General features: G+C 39.0%; 1 protein-coding gene across 2 annotated transcripts in view; it reads right to left on the bottom strand.

Annotated features, from left to right (window-relative positions):
- Window positions 1-21082, bottom strand: part of CFAP58 (cilia and flagella associated protein 58) — a 64479-nt gene that overhangs the window by 19685 nt on the left and 23712 nt on the right. The window contains exons 10-15 of one of the 2 annotated variants that reach the window (XR_008973728.1): window positions 16994-17155; window positions 14201-14347; window positions 10556-10696; window positions 9978-10201; window positions 7818-7972; window positions 5856-5960 (exon numbers count right to left, since the gene is read on the bottom strand). Coding sequence is in view for 1 of the 2 variants with exons in the window: in XM_057421084.1 (XP_057277067.1) it covers window positions 5856-5960; window positions 7861-7972; window positions 9978-10201; window positions 10556-10696; window positions 14201-14347; window positions 16994-17155 (891 nt within the window). In the remaining variant the exon portion in view is untranslated. The remainder of the gene's footprint in view (window positions 1-5855; window positions 5961-7817; window positions 7973-9977; window positions 10202-10555; window positions 10697-14200; window positions 14348-16993; window positions 17156-21082) is intronic. The other variant, XM_057421084.1, reaches the window with a different exon arrangement.

Below are 21082 nucleotides of genomic sequence, written 5' to 3'. Positions count from 1 at the left end.
CAAACTACCTCTGCTAAAGTCTCTCTAAAGGCAAGATGACAGAGAAACAATAATGGGCAGGTCAAAAGAGACTCTTCGGGATTCTACAGTCATTAGTTTCCTGAAGTGAATTGCAGTTATTTTTATGAAAATAGACAATTCTGCCAAAAAAAAAAAATAAATCTCCAACTCAGACTATCTACCCTACGTGCAACACTAAGTAGGTTATACTGTCAAATCCACGCAGAATCTATACTCAGTATCAAAAATATATAAACGCCACATTTGAGTACCTAAAGTAAATCTCAACTATTTTGAAGATGTACAGATAAAACCTAAATTAAAACTGAACAGGGCCTTAAGAGTACCAAAATAAAAGTAGGAGAATATTCTTCTATTTCCCCTAGCAGGACGTCTGATGAAAAAAACTCTCTTACTCGGCATTTGAGCACACTTTTTTGTATTGCATGCTGTATAATGGAAGCTACATGAGCACTGTGAGAGCAATGAAAAGCCTAGCAGAAGCATGCTTCATGAAACTGCCAAGCAAGGGAAAGAAATTACTTCCAGAAGGACAAGGGTCTCATGAACTGGGCTGAGAAAAATGAAATAAGATTGAAAAAAAAATAGTATTTTTAAATAATAAATGGCCAGATTTTTTGTAATAACAAATACATGGAAGCAAATCCCAACGCTCCTGTGTTAGTTGGGAGAAAACTTTAATTCCAGTAGCTGCCAGCCTGCACAAACCCACATGGTAACATGCTGTTCTAAAGCATATTTCCTTATGAAACTATAGTACCAGCTCTGAGAAATAAAGACAGTTATATCTGTATGTTCAGAGATTATAGCAACAAGCACCTCAAACTGGACAGAACAGCTCTACTACTAAGTTAGCATAAATGCCATAAAACATCTGCCTATTTTGAGTGTTTAGCTAGCTATTGTTACTACTGAAATGAGTCATGTCTCTAATATATTCATTCACACACCACTATAAGAGTGGAAATTATTTTATTCCCTTTTTTCTTGCTGTGCAAAAGCTATGTAACCTGCCCAAGGTCGCAGAGAAAGTCTCTTTTGCTCTCTCCTCCCTGTATCCCACAAAACCCAAAATGAAACTCTACTGATAAATACTGGAGACAGCAGCACCCCCTCTGCTCCTCCTACTCTCTGTCAGTGGGGCCGTCAGCTCTTTGGGGGGACTGAAATCTTGGCTCAATACAAAGGACATGTGGGTGCTATCTCACTGTAATCTCTGAGTCAGATATATGAGCTAATCATGCCTTTTGCCCTTGCACTCTTTGAAACTATGAGCTCAAGACGCTAACAGTCCGGGAGCATCACATCCTGACTGCCTGGTCCTGCACACTGAATGCTGACAACTTAAAACAATGGTGATTAAAAATATATACGTACAGAAAAACAGTACTTTTGCTACTACGTGCCAGGCTTAAATGAAACACATTTGCCTTTGCCTCCCTTCACAAATAATCTTGGTTGCACATCTCTTTTACAGTTATGAACAATTTTCTGAGATGACTGACAACGGAGGTAACTGACATGTAATGTGAATCTTCCCACTGTTATGCATTCTAGACGTGCAGCTGAATAAAATCCTGCTCAGTCAGACATAAAATCAAATTAGAGTAGTTCACTCTGAAGAGAAAGAACTAAATTTGAAACAAATAAAGCAGTGCATAATTCACTTTTAATGGGATAAGTTTCTAAAACCACGCTAATCATAATCCTAACAAGGTAATCCATTACATTGTGAGTTTACCACATCCCTGTTCAGTATGCGGTAGAGCTTCAGGCACATGGGGGATTTGCCCCACATGCAAAGTGAGCAAGTATATATTTTTTTTTTGCAGCTGGAATTTGGTCAGCAGAGCACCTCTGTTTATTACTAATTATACCTTATGGGCATACAACACGTTTTGTTCATATCACATGTTCCCAAATATCTTCACCCCCCATTGAAATTCCTCGGCTACCACAGAGTGTATTTCTCCACAAAGTCTGGCAGTATTAATCAACAGCTTAGAAAAAGAACCAAAAAAATGCTGTATCTTAACTGCACAGATTCAGAAGGAAGGTAATGATTCAAACATGGAAGTTGGATAACCCTGGAGTAACATTTCCTGTGTGTGGCAAAAATGCCTTTGCATTCTTATTGACCATAAGTATTCAAGACCTTGGGTCTGGATCTGATTTTTAAGACAGCATTTTTCATCAGCACAGCAGCTCACAACTGTGAGAACGCCTGAGTTAAAGGAGAAAGTATGACTGCCTGCTTTGCAGCTACCCTTCAAAGTCTCAGGCTGTCCACACTTATTTGGTGTATGAGAGCTGATAGGTTATAACCTAAGATGCTGTGGCTACAGGGCACAGATAAATCAGAAACAAGTAAAGAGTTTAATAGTTTCTGTAACATGGGATATCTTTCTATCCTTTATTAAAGTGTTCAACTCTGAAAAGTCATTCTAAATGACCAACATTCGGCATGTTGCATATTCAATACCTCTCAGATAATGTCTGACACAAAAAATGTGCCCTGCTGACATGTTAAAAGATAATGTATGGGATTTTAGAGTCAAGCTGGGTTCTTTCTGTACTGTCAGCAATCAAAATTTTCTGACTGAAACATAGTGAATCTTTTAATCACATAGCAGGGATTGTAGCAAGCTTTTCCAGCTGCATCATTTCTAAAGAAAGAACTAACAGGTGAGAAATACTGAAAAACCTAATAAAAAGGATATGATCAAATACACATCAGGAGCAGGTAAAGTAAGCAGATGCTTTTCTACATGAATCTCTATACTGCAATCCTTCGCAAAAAATTTCCATTTATATATCCAGCTCATCCTGAAACATTGTTCCCTGCATAAACCAGCTTTATTTAAAAGACCATTAACAAAACAAAAAAAGTCAGGAGACAGAACTACAGTGTATACAATACAAATGGAATTATTTTTTCTTTATACAAACATTACAGCTCTGCATGAGGATGCAGCAAGGTGAATACCCTATAAATCAAACTGCAGGTTGCTGACACTGGGCTCAACCATTATCAGACATGGGTTATTTCTAAATTCCAAGGGTGTTTTTAATACTCAATATTGAACCCAGACAGGTTTTTGAACTCCATTTTATTACTACATTTTGATGTGAGGGAATTTAAGTTACATCATATGCATACACAGAAATCATAGACACAGGCACCCGAAAGCTTCACCTTCAACAAATATCCTATTTGCCAGCATGATGGCCACACACACATAAAAATGGTTACGTATGGCAAGCAAGAGATTAAGATCATTTTAAAGCAGATACATGCAATTGCTATGCCCTCGTCATAGGGCAAGATGTGGATAAAGACGGCTCAGAGTGAGGAGGTGCGATTCTGCAAGCAAACTCAATATGGGAAAGCAGTTCTCTGAGCTAGGAAGTTCATGTCCCTCAGCTCCTACAGTCTCTGGCTCTAAATACAGGGGATGTTACACCAACTCTGCACAGGCCAAGTCATCAGCAACTTCCCTACCCCTGCAAATGAGCAGAGACTGAACTGAACTGAGCTAATTTCAAGGAGAGACCTATAAAAAAACAGATACTGAATGCCTTTAAACATGAGAGGAGTTAAAAAAGGGGGGCAGGGTGGGAATAAGAAAGTAATTATTAGACCTTATGGAGGAGCAATGCCTTATACACTGACTGTTGTATAGACCACAAAACAAACTCACTAGCCAAAATAAATTATATTGATGGGACAAAAATTGAAAATTCCAGAAATAGCAGCTAAATTGCTGCATTTTCCCACAATCCTAAATTTCAGTCAGGATCACACCCTACACTGTCTATTGAATAAGGAAACACTGCCCAGAAGGAGGTCTGGTGAAGCAACCCTCCTGCCGTGTACAGCTCAGCTCCCTCTGGAAAGTTAACATTACTGCTCTCCATTCATTTCCTGCTGCTGGAGGTGCTGGAGCATGATAGCATCAGATTCATAAGCTATTAGTGAGCATTTTGCCTTGGTGAGCATCAGAGTATCACTTTACAAAACAGATATTATCATAATACCAAGGAAAACCTGTCCAAAGAGTAATAAAATTACTTGTACAAGGTTATCCAGGCATAGCAGAAGAAGCCTAGCTTGGACACTTAACCTGCAGCTCCTAAACCAACGACCTATCCAGTAGGAAACCCCTTTAAGGAAATGAGCTGGGGGATCCAGCTCCATCTATGGTTACCTTTCCTTACCTGCACCCTGCTACAAAAAAAAAACCCTATCTCAGTCATTGTGGAGGACTCAAAAACACTGTGGCAAAACAGAAAAGAGATCAGAAATGTTGATCATAAAGCCCTAAGCAGAATGTTGAGCATGGTATTTTGGCCTTCTCTTTACTATCAGTCACTCTAAGGGAGACCTTCATTTCAGCATTGTTGCACAGGAAATCGGTGCCTGCTAAGGAATTCATTAACAATTCTAGCTGTAACAATTAAATTTCATGGTGCCAAACTCTGACTTAATTCTAGGAAAACAGAAAAAAACAAAACAAACAAAAAAAAAGAATAGTAGAGTTGCCACAGAAAGATTGCTGCATAGACAGATTGTGCCAATGACTAGTATAGTAAGAGGCTCAGGTACCTATCATTTCAAAGATTTTCTTGGGCAGGCAATTTAATACTTCTACATCTCAGTTCTTCATTTCTAAATAAGGACAATAACTAAATTGAAGCACACTAAGGATAAGGCAAGATACGCAATACAGACTACATAAAAATCTAACAGAACTGGATTTGTGCATGGGTATAACAGTAAATTTGAAGCTATTTTTGCTGCATTTTGTTTAAGCCTACAAACTATTTCACTGACAGCATTTCAGTGTGTAGCAGTGCTATGCAGCAAAGATTAAATTTTTCCAAGAAAAGGCATAATACACCATACATTACCTTCAAGCAAAATTGCAGATCCATTTTTTCCTACAAAACAATAAAGAAAGAGAGACAAACCCAGGCTCGATAACATCTGCTGAGCTGCTTCTCAAAACAGAGGGAGATTCAGGTCACATTTGACTCTTCATTGAGCAACACCCAACATAGGCTTCATTAGGGTATTAAAGACTGAGATGTTAAAATCATACCTAGAGGTGGCAAACTGTAGCTATCCCTACAGTCATTAGGGGAAAGGAGATAAATTTCACAGTTTTACACCTATGTTGAAGCCCAAAGGTGGTCCTTTTTTTGTCATATTTGATAGCAAGGTTTGTACTACAGGAATATAGTCTCTCCTTGATTCTACAACATAAATCTCACTGGTAGCACTGGGGTTAGGGGACATCAGACACAGTTAAAAAGATAAACTATCACAAAACTATTTTTTGGCAAAGTTCAGCATGAAGACCTTGAAGACAAACATGGCCCATTCAGCAGCATATCTAAATCACACAAAGTCGGTAGTATCACTTCTGCCAAAAGCCAAGCTACACACAAATGTTATCAAGCAAGGATTTTCCTTCATGTTCCAGTCATAACAGGCATGTTCAAAAGGACAGAAAAGCTTTTCCAAAGGTCTAACACTGACTTGAAGACTAATCTATTACATGAATAAAGTAATCTTTTTTTTTTCCTGGTTTTTTTTTCCCCTCAGAGTTGTCCAGGTAACAGTAACCAGACTATAAAAATCAGCTAATCAGATGCTATTTGTTCTCTTTCAGTGAGTCAGTGCTGCCATCTAAAGCTACCTAAAAGGCATGCAAAAGAAATTCAAAGTCACGCATCTAAATAACATTCAGGAAGCACATCTAAGTAGGCAGAGAATGCAGGGTAAGTCGAATGTGTTAATAAGATACAACAAAACAGTGATGCTGCAGTACCTGAAGGAGCAATTCTTTCTCTATCACTTCACCTGTCTTGGTGATAAGCTGCTTCTGTAGTCTTTGTATTTTCTTAATCAGCTCATAGGTACTTGGGTCACTGGCCTAGACAAGAGCAAAGCAGTCTCAAAAATTATAAATTATAATAACAATAAATAACAAGTTATTTTTTCTCTCTTGGAAATTAAAACCATAATATCTAAGTGTTCAAAAGTGACAAATATGAAAGGCAGAGGGCAGTGCTGATTATTTTTTAAAATGACAAGTATACAAGCAGTCCTGAAACTGGAATCTCTGCATCTTGAAGATCAGTTGGAGCATATTTATGTTTAACACTGTTACCCTCCTGAAACCTCCTCAAAACATCCAATAATAATAAATAATTCCAGAAGGAAAAGCCAGCAAAGCTTACTTTCCCACCACTTTGTATCTTCTTGTTGGATCCTTTAATGAAGAGCAAACTCTGAAAGAAGCTTTTCCCCACTCAGGGATTCACAACACCTCTCCCAGGTGGTTTCTCCTTTCTCGTGTAATGTCTCATGAGAATTAAACTCACATTGCAGCAAAGGCTCCAATAAAGTCCTGCTCTCTGTATGTTTGCTTGAGCTTATAAGGAACTTGGTATCTCATGGCTCTTAATCTTTTGTCTGATACTATCTAAATTGACTAATCAATTCAAGTGTAACCAGGACACTAACACAGATACACATGCAGCACTCAAAACAGAATATCACCTCCTGAGAAACCAGGCTAAAAAGTAGTTCGGTCCCCATGACCCGCATGGTCCTTGACTGCCCAAACTATATATAGTATACAGCGCTGCCCAAACATGGTGCCAGTTTGGGACAACTGTAGTGATACAAGAGTATTTTTTCATTAGGAACTGAACCAAAACCCTATGAGGATTATTTCACATGGATCTTGACATCTTTTTGTGTTCCAAATACAGACCACTAGCCTAGAATGGAAAGGCATGATTTCCTGTATCAGTCTCTTCATAAGTTCATTTCCCCAGTATGAAATGTTTTGACTGGCCCAATTTTCCTTTGTTACAATGTGCTGGTGGAGACTGTACCTAGATGTCTTTAAGCTACTTCAGCATCCTGCATTTTATCTCCCTTCCATGAGAAAAGCTAAGTGCACCATTCTGCTTTAAGCTCAGCATGAAGAGATCAGAAATGAACTGTCATGCTAGTAAGCACAGCCAAAATACTCAGCTCTGCTTCTGTAGGGACTAGCATGTTACCACTCATTATTAGAGCAGCTAAGCTACCCAGGCTGGCATCAGATCAAAGATCCACACAACAGAGAGGTCTCAGCTGGCACTGACTTCGAAAATACCCAGTCATGCCAATTGATGTTCATATATTCGGTCTGTGCTTGATGGATTCTTTATTTTTCCCCTTCATTTGGCAGGTTCAAATAGTGTGAAATTTAGATTTGCTGTTTACATAACAGCTGAACTCACATTCCCTGGCATGGCTATCTTTGGGAGCCCACCACTGTTATGTGAAGGCCTCTTCATTTTCTCACAGATGTAATTTACCATTTGATTTTTTAACTGGTCATCCTCAATTTGACTCCGTATCTGTTAATTCTATACCTGCATACGCTCCTTTCTAATTCTGGCTTTTTTTTTCCCATATACTTCTCCCTAATTGATGAGGGCAGGATTGTATCTTTCTCCTATCATTCTCTTTCTCATCATCCATGTTAAGGAACCACCCCTTTCTAAATTCACCTTATGCATTATTATTTCCTTTAGCATTTGACTGGCTCTTTACCAATCCCTCTGCAATTTTTCATTGAGAAAGTAACACAAAAATAACACTGATTGCATTGTGCAAGGAAACCATTCAGCAGTTAACCATTCTGCTGGTACTATGGAAATTTCAGTCTGCCTGCCCCTCCACATAATTTGCATAACAGTAAACGAAATAGGCTTTGTGCTGTGTCACTGACTTGGCAATATGGGCTTTGGGGACTTGAAATGCTCAAATATTACCTCTAATTTTCTCCATCTGTGAACATTCAAGGGATTCTCCAGTTCTTCTTCCAAAACTTTGCATCGAGTCTGCTCCCTTACTAGTTCTTTCTGCATGTGATGAATCTCCTGTCTAAAGACCAGCATAAAACAGAAAGATAAAAAACACATCAAAGCTACACCAATGTGGCCAAGGCACTAATATGGATGATAACACATCATTCTTCCATGCACTACAGCATGAGCAAAGTGACTTTTGTGATTAATAATCAACACTGATACCACTAAGCAGGTGGAACCATAAGATTACACAGTTAGAGCTCTTCACTCACTTCAGCTAGATTGGATTAAAAAAGGGACTTTTCTTCAGTTCTTAGGGAATCTACCCTACTGGATCTCACTGCCCATCTCTTCCCACATACATTAAGGCCAGAAGGAAAGTTAATTCATCTAGAGTAACCCACAGATCAGTTTTGGAGTCATATCTAGTTAGTCCTGTATTGAATCTAACAGATTGTGTTTGAAAAAAGGTTTGAAATCTACATGACCCACATAATCCAGTAAATAAAGCACACTCTAGGACCTAACTATCATGGACACTGTTCTTTACAGAATGCAAGTTTGAGTTCTTTCATTACTTCTCCTCAAGGAATTTCAGGGGTGATTTGCTGATTAATTTAAAATTAATTGAGCACTTCCAAAATGCTTTGACAACTAGGCTCTTACTAGGTGAGGATAGGGGATCAAGGTGCAGGGAAAATAAAGGCACATTCTGCAATGGTCCAACCCTTATCACTTTAGTGGGTGGATTCTGTAAGCTCTCCAAGGTGAGAAGGGGGTGGAGGATCAACATGTGCCTACTCTGCAGCTGAATCTTTTCTTACTAAGCACAGAGTTGCATTTAGCTCAGTACAGAGAAAAAGACCTTTTTTTAACTGTGAGATTGGACAAGGTTATGGAGGAGGAAAAAAAACCCCACATCTCCAATTGGCAAATCAAGAAAGCTAATTAGCAACACAAGTGATAAATGGAGTCTTTCAACAGGCAGTTTTCATGATGGTTTTGGACTTCATTAAGTATGTGATTGCTGCTGCAGTTAGCAAGAATTGATCCACCCATCATGGCATGCATCGCACTATACTTCAATACCATCACTGAGTTTCAATACAGTAACAGACTTTCAGCTTGAATGCATCTGGGCAGCAAGTTCAAATCCTGTTCCTGCCTACAGTCAGTCAATGAAAACTGCAATTGCTAATGTTTTGTGCCCAATTCGCTCTTCTTTCTCACCTAATCAAACTGGCAAATTCCACTGGAATCAATGGGACTGACCATGACTGAAGTTAATTTGCTCTACTGAAAGCCATGGAATTGTACCGATACAGTTAAACTAAAGATCTCAGTCAATGCTGCGCTAGCTACATAGAATTAATATGACAGTTACCTACTAAAAACATAGCTGCTCCTCCTTACAAACTAAGACTGATTCTATAGAAAAGGATAATAATTTCCCATCAGCAAAAAATAGACCTTAAATACAGGAGGGTTAATAAGAGAAAGGAAGCATTATGACAGAGAAGGAGGAGATAAATCAGGCTGGGGCTATTAAACTTCTGTTTTAAAGAAACACAACCTTCGATGAAAATTTAACTAAATCTTTCTCAGAGAGCAAGTCTTCATATAAATCTGGAAGAAGAGAGCTGTGAAAATGTGCAGAGGTTTGTTATAAATATGTCAAGTGTTCCCCATCCTCTGCGGATTGCCTCATAAAAAGGAGTTCCACTAATTTGGGCCTTGGGTACCACTAAGTAGCTCACTGAACTATGAACATCTTTTCTGCTGCTGTCTGTCAAGTTTAGTCTTAGGCAGTAACTCACAGTACAAAGGGAAATAGGGAAAATATTACAGCTTTGGCCAAGATCTTTTTTCCTCCTTTCCTCCTTCCTATATTATGATTGTCTTAATTGCTGTTATTTCATGAAGTTAATCCAGTCTGTGTTTGAGGTCAAATCAAACAATTCCCTTCTTCAAGGTATAATGCTGTTGATACAAATCTTTATGATGCATAGAACATATTTCCTGTCTCAAACACAGAATCATGGATGCAGTCACTATAGAAATGCATTAAGTTTTTCTACCTGAGATCCTTCATATTAGCCACACTTTTGCCAAGTATTCCCTTCTCCCGCCTAAGTTTTTTGATCTCCATCCTGAGAAGCTGGATGTCTTCCATTCTCTGATGGTATTGGTTTTCATTCTTGTTTAGAATGGACTGCTGAATTTTAATCTTTTCATACAGAAGAGCCACTTCATCATTGCGCTGAACAAGCTGGGACCCAAGGATGTTTCTCTCATTGACAACCTAAGGACTCAGAGCAAAGCAATAATATCAGGTATAGCTCCTCAGCACAATCCCAAAGGATCATGACTGTATTTGCGTTAGTCAAAATCATGCGCATTAAGAGGTTTCACAGTTACTCGTGAAAGAAATATGGCAAGGGCCCAATAGTTTCCTCTATAAGGATTCACTTGCCTGAGTAGCATAAGCTACATATTCCATTCACTTCAGTATCTTAACATTTTTGTTTCAATGGCACCGTAAAGCTTCTCGTAGTACCACATTTACAGTAGCCGAGGATCTCGATCTTAAAAATACACTGGATAAATGAGAGAATAGAATGCGGAGTTTTTGAAAAGCCAAATCAGAGATTCCTACCCGCTCAATTTCCCTGTTCTTCTTCAGCTTCTCAGCATCAGCTTCAGCAATAATTTTTAGAAGTCTTTTTTCTTCTGCCTCCTGATTTTCCATAAACTTCTTGGTTTCCAGAGCCTGTTTTTTCACCTGAAGCAGTTCAGCCTGATGAAGTCAAAGAATACAGGTAAACTGCACTTAGTATCAACTTCCCGCTACATAAACCAGGGTTCAAAAGTTAGGATCTAATAAAATCTCCTACATTCTTTTAGTTTCCTGAGAGGTACACGGTTTTTTTTGTTAGTTTTTGAGAACAAAACATTAACACAGGAAAGCATGAAGATCCCTAAAGAAATGTAAACAGTATTTTAATATTGTTATGTTATAAATAATAAAAATTTGAATGGAATTTTATCTATTACAATGATTCAAGTTGTAGTTCAGGAGCACCTCATTTAATAAATGTTGGTGGTTTTTTTTAATTAAGTAGGTCTTATTTGATAAGCCTTTTAATGGAGCTGATATTTAAAGTTCAAAGTCAGTCAGAGATGTGAGAAATGATAGCCCACCTTGCTGGAAAGGGCAACAATCCTTTTAACAAAGGATTATGTAATACAAATCAGCATCAACCTGAGACAGACTTCAGACTGGAATAACAGAATAAATGGAGAAGATGGCAACTAGGCATGGAACAGCAAAATTAAAGAGCTCTAGCATCTTTTTAGTAGATGTGTAGGTGAGGAAGCTGTCCCTAAGCGCATGGTTACAGTAATTGCATACCACTAACCTAAAATAACGCTGGAATGTGCCCAATAATTCTATCCCACTGTCATGTCTATAATTCAAGGCATGTATGTAGATAAAAACTAATAGGGTCTTCTTGGATTATAGGGAATTTCTATCATTGCTAGGGAATTTCTATCATTGCTAGGCAATTAGTCAGAGCCAAGATGGAACTAGCTGACTACAGTCTATTTTCACAGATAGATAGGAAAACTTTCAAGCCTTGACTCAAACACTTTGCCACAACTCTGACCCTTATAAAGGATGATGTTCAAGCTGTCTTTTGGAAAAGAGCATCATCCAATGCTGAAAGAATGAGGCTGTGATGAAGGCTGCACCTGCAAAAACAATGATTTAAGACAGAAACAGTTCCATTGTCATAATAAAATAGCTTGTTCCATTCTTATTTTCTTTAAAAAAAAAAACCTCTCATTTTCCCATATGTGCAACACTCACATCTCTCTTACTCAGTGTTAGATGTTCATAAGAATCCATCAGCCGAATAAAAATGCAAGCCACTTCATACTGAAATGCAATCAACACTGTGCAAAAGCTCTCTACAAATGTAAAACTGCTCATGCGTTTGGCATTGCTGGATAATATTTTTTTAATATATCAAAATTCTATAGTCTCCTTATGTCAGAAAAAGTATGAGTTGTAAACAAAGGTGGCATTAGATGTTGGCAGCAAACATTCGTATAAACAAATCTCCTCACTGGAATGCACTAAGTTAAAATAAATCTGAACTGCCTTGTGTAGAAAAGAACATAAACACTTCAAACCACACAAAGGCCCCACAAGCTAACAGGACCTTCAGTTAGACTAAATATGCTAAAAACTAGAGTTAGAGGATCTGTGTACATTAGGTGAGAGAAAAGGAAATGAATTAACATAGTCACTGTGCAAGCAGGAAAACAGGTCTGAAACTGCTGTAAATCAGCAACAGCTCATTTGAAGTTGGTTCATAGAATTTCGAAGACCTGAAGAACAGTCAGCAAGAAAGAAGAATTTATGTGGGACCTATGGCAATATCTCAAGCCAAATTCAAAACAAATTCTTGCTTAGATTCTGAAATACTAGTGTAAGTGAAGAGAGGTTTTGTTTGTTCTAGAGGTGGGAAGAGAATATGGATTTTATAAAAGATGTAATTGGGACTGGACACAGAATGCTGAAATAACAAGTCAGAAGTTTTGCTTGCAGATTTCTAGAAAATGCTAAAAAGAAGTAAAAGACATGCATGAACATCTACAAAAATATACAAAAGCACTTCACTGCAGCTCAAACACGAGGACCATATTTTTTACAGCTTTCAGATAGGCATTTCTCACCATTCAGGTGCTTTGTCAAACCAGTCTGATCCACAAGCCTGTATGAAGGCCAACTGAAACCAAAAGATGGCATTGTACTGGCTTTAATGGAGCTTGGATAAGGCATCTTCTGTTTCATTTACCATGACTATACATTTTTAAGATCTTTATGCTAGCTGAGGCCAGCATAATTCCAATGTCTGTATGATCTCATTTCTATGAAACCCAGTCCTCCATGATTTAGCACATTCTTCAAACTGATCTCCCAGGAACAGCTTGCTTGTTTGCTTCACATCAGTCAGAACAGGACAAATTGAAGCTGCCTTGCTACACAAATAATTGGGTTCTTTCATGCCTGTATCAATCACCTCCCTCTTTGAATTCTCTTCAACTTTAGTATTCAGCAGAGACATTCAGGTAGAAGTACACAGTGCCCTCAAGCCAGTCAGTAGTGTGATGTCAGTGTATGGACATACTTACTAGTGAATAATTGTGTGTGTAAACCATCTAGCAATCCTGTTGTTGTCAAATGGATGGCACCTCTGTCTGAGATGATCAGACAGAACTGGGGACTAGTTAAGGCAGAAAGCTGTACACAGGAAATGAGACACTGTTTGACTTCTCCATCACTGATAGAACAACTCTGAGACAGATCAGGTACAAGAACACAAATTCATCACCTTTTTACAAAGCTCTATTGACATCTTGTCATAACTGTAATGTACTGAGAAGGTCTGAAAACTCAAGGAGTCATTGCAGCATAGCAATAAACTGACAAAAGAAAATATTGTGGAAAGTGGCAGGGGACTTCTGGTTTTGTGGGGGGTTGTTTGTTTCCAGGTTTAAGGTTTTTTTTCCTAGTGCTTAGTGAAGAGAAAAAATAAGCTGCTGTGAACACTAACTCCTTCATTCTTTTGAGAGTGCAGTAAATTGAGTTGAGGTATCACCACAAATCTAACAGCTTATGTAAGGATGGGCTGCAGCCAATGCTGACAAGAACAGAGCTTCAAGCTCAGATTTCCTTTGAATTAAAACAGATTCTTGCTGCTTTATACCACAATATTAAAATAACTTTGTGCACAGAGGGACCTACTAAAATGCACTACCTAACTCCCAGAAGACTAATGCTCGCTAGTCACACAAATACAACATTGTGAAGTATAACATAATGGGTTTTGCACTTAAAAACAGCAGAGAGAAAAAAAGTTTTAAGAAGAAAAACTTGAATTATAAGGGTCTATATTAAAAGTTTGCCAGAATCAAGCTATCCCCAAAACCCACATTTCTGCAAGCAAAATGGAACTTTACAGTAAAACTGTTTAATCACCAAGAGATTTAAAGCTTCCAATTGACAAACCAGGGTGTTTTGGATTGTAATTATAGGCAGAGATTAAATTTGGCAGATACATAGAATATTTGTGTAACTAATGCCTCTAAAGTGCAAAGGATCTTATGCTTCAGTTACAGAATAGTTTATTAAAATACAACAAAATAACTACCACAGACCAGGAACACAACGCAGTCTGTGAAATAATGGCAACCATCCTTTGTAAAAAGGTGTATGTGTAAAGGCTCTTACTTTCAATAATTCCTTCTCCTTCTCTGTTTGCTGATTTTCCAGATGTGCTTTTACAAGGTCATCTTCTTTGGTTTTGATCTCCTGTTTCAGCTGGTCCATCTGATGTATTACAGATTTCAATTTCTTCTTCATTTCTGATACCTCATCCTAATAGGACAAAAAGTGTGAATACAGAGACAGATCAAAAAAAGAGTAAGTTTGTGATGTGAGTTCAGGCTATTTAGATGTTGGAAAACATAGCCACAGTGCTTGAGAGGAGATGTGTGTACCTCAAGATAATTACTTTTTAATCCAACAGAACAGTTTCATTAAATGATAATTTTTCATTTATGCCAGAATGACACTGCAATAAAAAAGCTTTTAAAAGATACATTGACAAAAATAAGAACCATCAATTATAATAATCTATTTAAAGTGTTGAATATATAATAAGAATTAGCAGTCAATCCAAACTAATAAGATTCTGATCCTCTCCATCTGTTATCATGCTTCTAGTAATGTGCTTTTCAATAATGCTGCATGCAATTGGGCACAAATATTTGGAGAATAGCTGCTCCATTGTGTAAATGAACATAATCATAAGTAAGATACCTATATGCCTGCAAGGGAGTATAGGAAATGCTTATCTCCATTTTGCCTATGTGCTAGCTTGCACATAGGTACAAGGCGGAAAAGGGTGCTCAGAGACTTAGAAGCCCCTGACACTAGAATATTTAGCAAATATTCTAAGCTCAAAACACTGAACAAAAAGTTTGGTAGCATGCAGAGAGATCAGGTCACTAGGAATACTTCCACTCACAGCAGTGCCTGCCTGTACAAAAAAATGTTTCAACTCATTGCAGTGATGGCTTATGTTGTAACATGAAATGGAAGCTAATAAATTCAGTGCTTAGGCAGGCATGATTTAGAAGCTATTACTCCTCTTCCAGAGGCTGCCACCTCACAGAGAAGATATCATAACCTTTCATGTGAATATGATCATTCAGTACAAAACCAGGGTACCATAAAGCTCTTTCAACACTGCCCATCACAGGGGTGGATTTACTTGACAGATGAGTGATGTTTTCTTGCATGAAATGCTTAACATAATTAAGCTAGATCTTGAGTCATAGTCTTCACAAAGAGCACACAGAAAGTACTGACTAGACATCCAACAGTCCTCAAAACCAAATCCATGGATTCCACATTTATTTGGGAAATTAAATGAAACAGAAATAAAGGCAGTAATGACATTAAGCCTACCTGTTTGCATGTCCAGTCACTCCTGTGAATGCGAAAGACATATTAAAAGTTGTTATTGCTAAATAGCTTATAAATATCTTCAGTATTGTAAGAGATGAGAGATACTTAAAACATGGTGCCCAGACATACACACAAATACCCCTAATTCTATATTCAATGAAGAACAGTAAGAACACACAATTTTTGCAAACAGGTCTCCTAATAAACTCGCTTAAACAAATGAGCTCCTAACACTAAAAGAAATCCCAAGGACAAAAGCATCAGATATTTATCTCATATTAACAGCCTGCCAGAATGTCTTCTTCCAAGAGATTTTACTGAGCTGAACATTATGGAACTGTAAGGATCATCTGTCTTCATGCACAGGACTTGCTAAAAAAGTTCTATGGTAAGCCAAGTAAGCTATTGAAGTCTACAGACCAGCCTCTAACAACTGGAACTGTGAACAGCATTGGTGATATCACCATATAATATTCTAAAACCCCAAAAGGCTTAGTTCATTGCTTTATTTTGTAACTGAGCACATAGATGCCGACTCTTTATAAGTAAGCAAATTTATGTTGTATGTTTAAAAAGAAAATGAAAAAAAATAATAAAAATCTGTGTTGCAATTTTTCACCCTTATTTCTCCTGAGAGATTGTTTGTAAGCAGCAAGAACCCCAACACCATATCTAGTGCTGAGAAGCAGACAAAGGTCAAGTAAATCATCCCACATAAATGGCAAAATGGTTCATTCCTCAGCACACAGTTGGGTAAGAACTCGTATAGTTCATTCCCGTCTGCTTCTCAAGCAAACCACCTACCTATTCAAAGCAGAGTATAAATTTATAATCTACTGTATATGTCTATGTTATAAATCCTTATTCTGAAATAACCCACAGCTATCTGAGGTCCCAATCTCTGATGATTACAATAGGATTTGTGTAGTATTTTAGATTGTTACATCAGAATAACAGACAGTGATCTGTTCTTTTCCTCTAGTATTGTTAGTGAGATCCCCAAGGAAGAGATATGAATGCAGAGAGCATCATTAGCTGAGGAAAATTACACTCCCTGAAAGGAACAAGTGAGGTGGAAGCGTTAAGTTGTGTCAGAAAATATCACTTCAGCTGGGAAAGTTTTCCCTCTGCTTTCTAATCATGATTCACAGTAATGTGCATACACATTCAGGGTTAAGGAGGCAATCTTATTCCCCTTATACCCTATTTCCCATAAATGCAGACACCTCCTAAAGGAATAAACAGAGTGGAGCTAGAATGAAAAGAAAAAATTTCTCCTCTGGTAGGGTTTTGTAATTCCATAGCTCCAGTGTACTGTGATTTTATGCATGGGTTGAAGCAGGGAAATTGCCGTATGATGACTGTGGGTTCCTATTTCCACTCCAAATACAAACTGTTCAGATAACATGTCAGGGACCCAAAATACACAGAAATAAAGAAATCACTTCTGTCATTGATCCAGTGAGCTTTCCTTTTATCAAATTAAAATTAGATCAGGAAAGAAATAGCAAGAGCAGAGAGAAAAACATAAGGAAAAATGTATTATTCTACCTTAGCTTCAATCAGGTTTTTACTGAACAGGTTCTTCTCTGTTCTCATAGCTTCACACTGGCTTTGTTCCTGTTTAAGTTTAATTGTAGACTCTTCTAAATTCTTCTTATAGTCACAGATCTCTATTTCCAGTTTTTCAATATCTTTCAGGTTCTGGAGGACCTGGAGCAGAAAGAAAGTGAACACAATTAAATTGTCATCACAAGGTTACAAGGATGGGGAAGAATTTATGATTTTCTTCTAAGATGACAAGTTCAGACCCCTGTGATAAGAAGTTTTAGCTACAGCTGAAAACCACTTCAGTCCACGTACGAGTTTAACCTTCCTGGATTGCTTACGTGGGACAACATTCTGCTTTAACCTGATACCTAGCTTTTGTTCAAGACTAAAACTTAAAGATGTGCACACATGTAATTTAAAACATGCAATTTAAAAACAAGCCACTGAAAATATTGCTGCTGAGCAGATTCAATAAAATCAATATAAACAGCTTTCATCAAGAATAGCGTTAGGTTATGCACAGAGCAAAGCTAGACTTTGTATGTTGGTTTGCATGTCAGCTGTATGACAAGATGAACAAAACCACACAGGTTTTCCCAAGAAGATCTGCATGTACTCCTATATTCTCACAACTCAACCTTCTTTTAATGAACACATGATCACAAACAGTTGATATATGAACAAAATAATAATAAGAAAGTCAGTTAAGGTAACTTATTCTTGATCTAAATAAGTAGGTAATCACACTTAGTTGCTTCTATGAAGGGTTAGAAATAATATTGTGAAGGTTACCTAAAGAGAATGGAGTATTGTAGACTGTAGAAAGCAGATGATCACATGCAGCATCAGTATGCAAAACCACAAAATTTTATAAACACCTTTACTAGCAGTTACACAACAATTCATAAGGATTACTCTATTAAAGGATCAAAAATGCAAATAGCTGCTAATTGTTATGATGGGCTTCCTAATTGTTTTGGTTTTTTTTTAACATAAGAACCTTCTTCCTGCTGTACAAAGTGGAAAGCCAAGGAGCACAAAAAAAGCAGTATTCAAACAGAATCCAACATTACAAAGAAAGAAAAGTAAAAGAAATAAGAAGAAAACTAAGGAGTACACACATCAAGAACATAATTTTTCAGGTTCATTGCCCACGGGAGAACAGAATGCCACCCTTCATGCTGGGAAAAAGATGAAGCATTAAAAAAAAAGCTGAGGAATCACATAGACAAAATCCAGGGGAGAAGTCCATTTACAACTGCATTTCATACTCAGTTTTCCTGACTCTCATTTTGATGGTAGCAGTTTGAGGTAAGGTTTATGTTCATCTGTCAAAGCAGAAGAATAAAAAAACTAAAAAGACAACAAATAGCCAATAACGGCAAAGTTTGCGGTTGACGGTGTTGTCCCTTGCTTAGCAGTAAATCCTTGTGAGGTGTAACAGCGAGGGATGAGCTTAATTAATTGATCATTCCACCAGGTACCTCCAACCAACTTTGAAGATAGGGGATAGCTAAATATAGAAAATTTAATACAGTGGCAGGAATACAATTCCAGCGTATTTGTAGCTGACTGCAGAGGATCCAAGGAACTGCTTACAGTGCAATACAAAAACACAGTCCCAGTTTATAACTTACTCCTGCCTTTTCCTTTTCTGTTAAAGCAACCTGCCAATAGTAATAGCAGGGAGAAGAAATCAATGAGGCATGTATTCTATCTCCACTATGGTGATCATAGGCTGGAGCAACATTTGAAAGTAGGTCACTGCATTTGTAAGTCTTTTACTTGGTTTTGATACAATATAAGCACGATAAGCTTGTGGACTGTTTTTTGAGTTGTGCTCACAGGTTGGATGCTGACACTGCTTTTTTCTGGAATGATTAAACCCAAATAATCCTCCCTTATAAATACAGAAAATATACATGCAATGTTTCCCAACAGAGCCCTGTGGGAAGCTGAGCATCTTCACACCACCTCTCAGATTCCACAACAAGGGGCCAAAGCTAAGCAGAAAGTATTAGATATTCATAGTTTTCTTCTGTACCACACAGTATTTCATCTGCACACTTAACTAGCATCTACCGCTGGTTACTCTTTTAGTTCAATGAACCTACTCAAGATCTCAGTAAAGGCACCATCCTTATTTTCTTACCTTTGTTTAACCACTCCTAGAAGCTCTGCCATGGTCTTAATGATGTGTCTTTTGAGCATTAGATTTTCCAAAGATTATGTGAATGTAAAGAAAGAAATATGGGGTTGCTTGTTGCTTTTTTGATTACTTTTTTTTATTAATTTTCCTGGCTATGTTGTTAAACTGTAAAACTGAACTTTTGTCCTGGGTTCAGCAGTAGCCATCAATTTCCTCCTTCTTAGTACCTGGTGCAGTGCTGTGGTTTTGACTTTTAGCCTTGGATCAGTGCTGGTAACACCAACATTTTTAGATGTTGCTAAGTAATGTTTAATCTGACCAAGGACTTTCTGAGCCTCATGCTCTGCCAGGGAGGAGGGGAAGCCAGGAGGAAGCAGAGACAGGACACCTGGCCCAAACTAGTTGTCGTGGTTTAAACCCAGTCAGGTAATTCGTTCGCTCACTTCCCCCCCTTTCTTGCCCTCCCCCTGCTCTCGGAGGGACGGAGAGGAGAATCAAAAGAATGCAACTCCCACGGGTTGAGATAAGAACAGTTTAGTAACTAAGGTATAACACAAATCACTACTGCTACCACCAATGATAATAACGATAAAGGAAATAACAAGGGAACAGAATACAACACCTCACCACCCGCTGACCGATAACTCGCCCCCCAAGCCCGACCAAGCTCCGACCGATACCTCCTCCAACCCTGCAGTCTCCCAGCCCTTCCGGCTCACTCCCAGTTACATGATGTGCTGTGGTATGGAATACCTCTTTGGTCAGTTTGGGTCAGGTGTCCTGTCTCTGCTTCCTCCCAGCTTCCCCTCCTCCCTGGCAGAGCATGAGGCTCACAAAGTCCTTGGCCAAACCAAAACATCTCTATCAGCTCTGTTCCCGAGCCGAAAGTCAAAACACTGCACTGCACCAGCTACCAAGGAGGAGAAACATGACTGCTACTGCTGAACCCAGGACATTATCCACCCCTTATTCCATACCATTCACGTCATGCTCAGATCCCACATTTTCAATATACCATCACTCTTATCCCGGTGCACTCTTATCTTAGTGCATGGACCAGTCCCTATAAAGCTGCTGCGTCCATCTGGTCCATGTCAGGCTCCATCTCTTGTAACAGTCTTCCAGAGCAGGAGAGACTGTGTGCAGTGTTCACACTCGTGAATAACCTGGGCAATAGTGTCCATTGTTAAGTCCACCCCTCGATCATGAGTCCATCTCTGTGTTGCATCTCTGCTCTGATGGCCTGAAGTGCCATGGGCCCACCAGGCTTAAAATAATTCACTGTCCCCTTAAGCAGTTTCTGCAGCTTGTTGCTGGGGACTCCATACAGCTGCCTTCCATCTCCGATGCTTCCAAAGCACTGGAGGGGCCCAGTGGACTAGATACTTGCCCATACTGTCCCACACACCCTGCCACTCATGACTCTCCAGCCTTGGGGAAAATCTCTTGGTCCCCCTATATTGTTGTCTAACCCCAGACAAGACCCAAACCTGACTCTGCTTAACTTTTGAGATCAGACAAAATGGTTGTGGGTAGAACACAGTGTGTGTGCCAACATGCTGATCCCCATCACAATCAGCAGGCAGGTCCCAAGGATACCCAAAGGCCATTCAGAGCCTTCAGAACACTCAATTGATGCTGCTGTACTTGTCACTGGGTCTGGTGTAGCCGCTGTGCTTGCCGGCTCTCCCACCGCCAGCTTCTCTTTTCCTGAGTCCAGCTCTTCCTCCTCTGCCTTGCTGGGAAGTGCTGCGTGGTCTCCTGCATCCTCCTGGGGCTCGGCAGGCGGCTTCCGGGGAATGCTCTCGGCCGTCGCGGGGCTCGGCTCCTCCGCGGGGCTCGGCTCGGCCGCGGGGCTCGGCTCGGCCGCGGGGCTCGGCTCCTCCGCCGCCTTATCCCGCTGCTCGGCAGCCGCTTCCTTCTGCTCCTCGACCGCCCCG

Source organism: Pezoporus wallicus, unplaced genomic scaffold, assembly GCF_028554395.1.
Source record: "Pezoporus wallicus isolate ANWC-B61680 ecotype Strahan unplaced genomic scaffold, APGP_CSIRO_Pwel_v1 contig_3365, whole genome shotgun sequence".
Classification (NCBI taxonomy): Eukaryota; Metazoa; Chordata; class Aves; order Psittaciformes; family Psittacidae; genus Pezoporus; species Pezoporus wallicus.
This window is presented reverse-complemented; position numbering and strand designations above follow the sequence as displayed.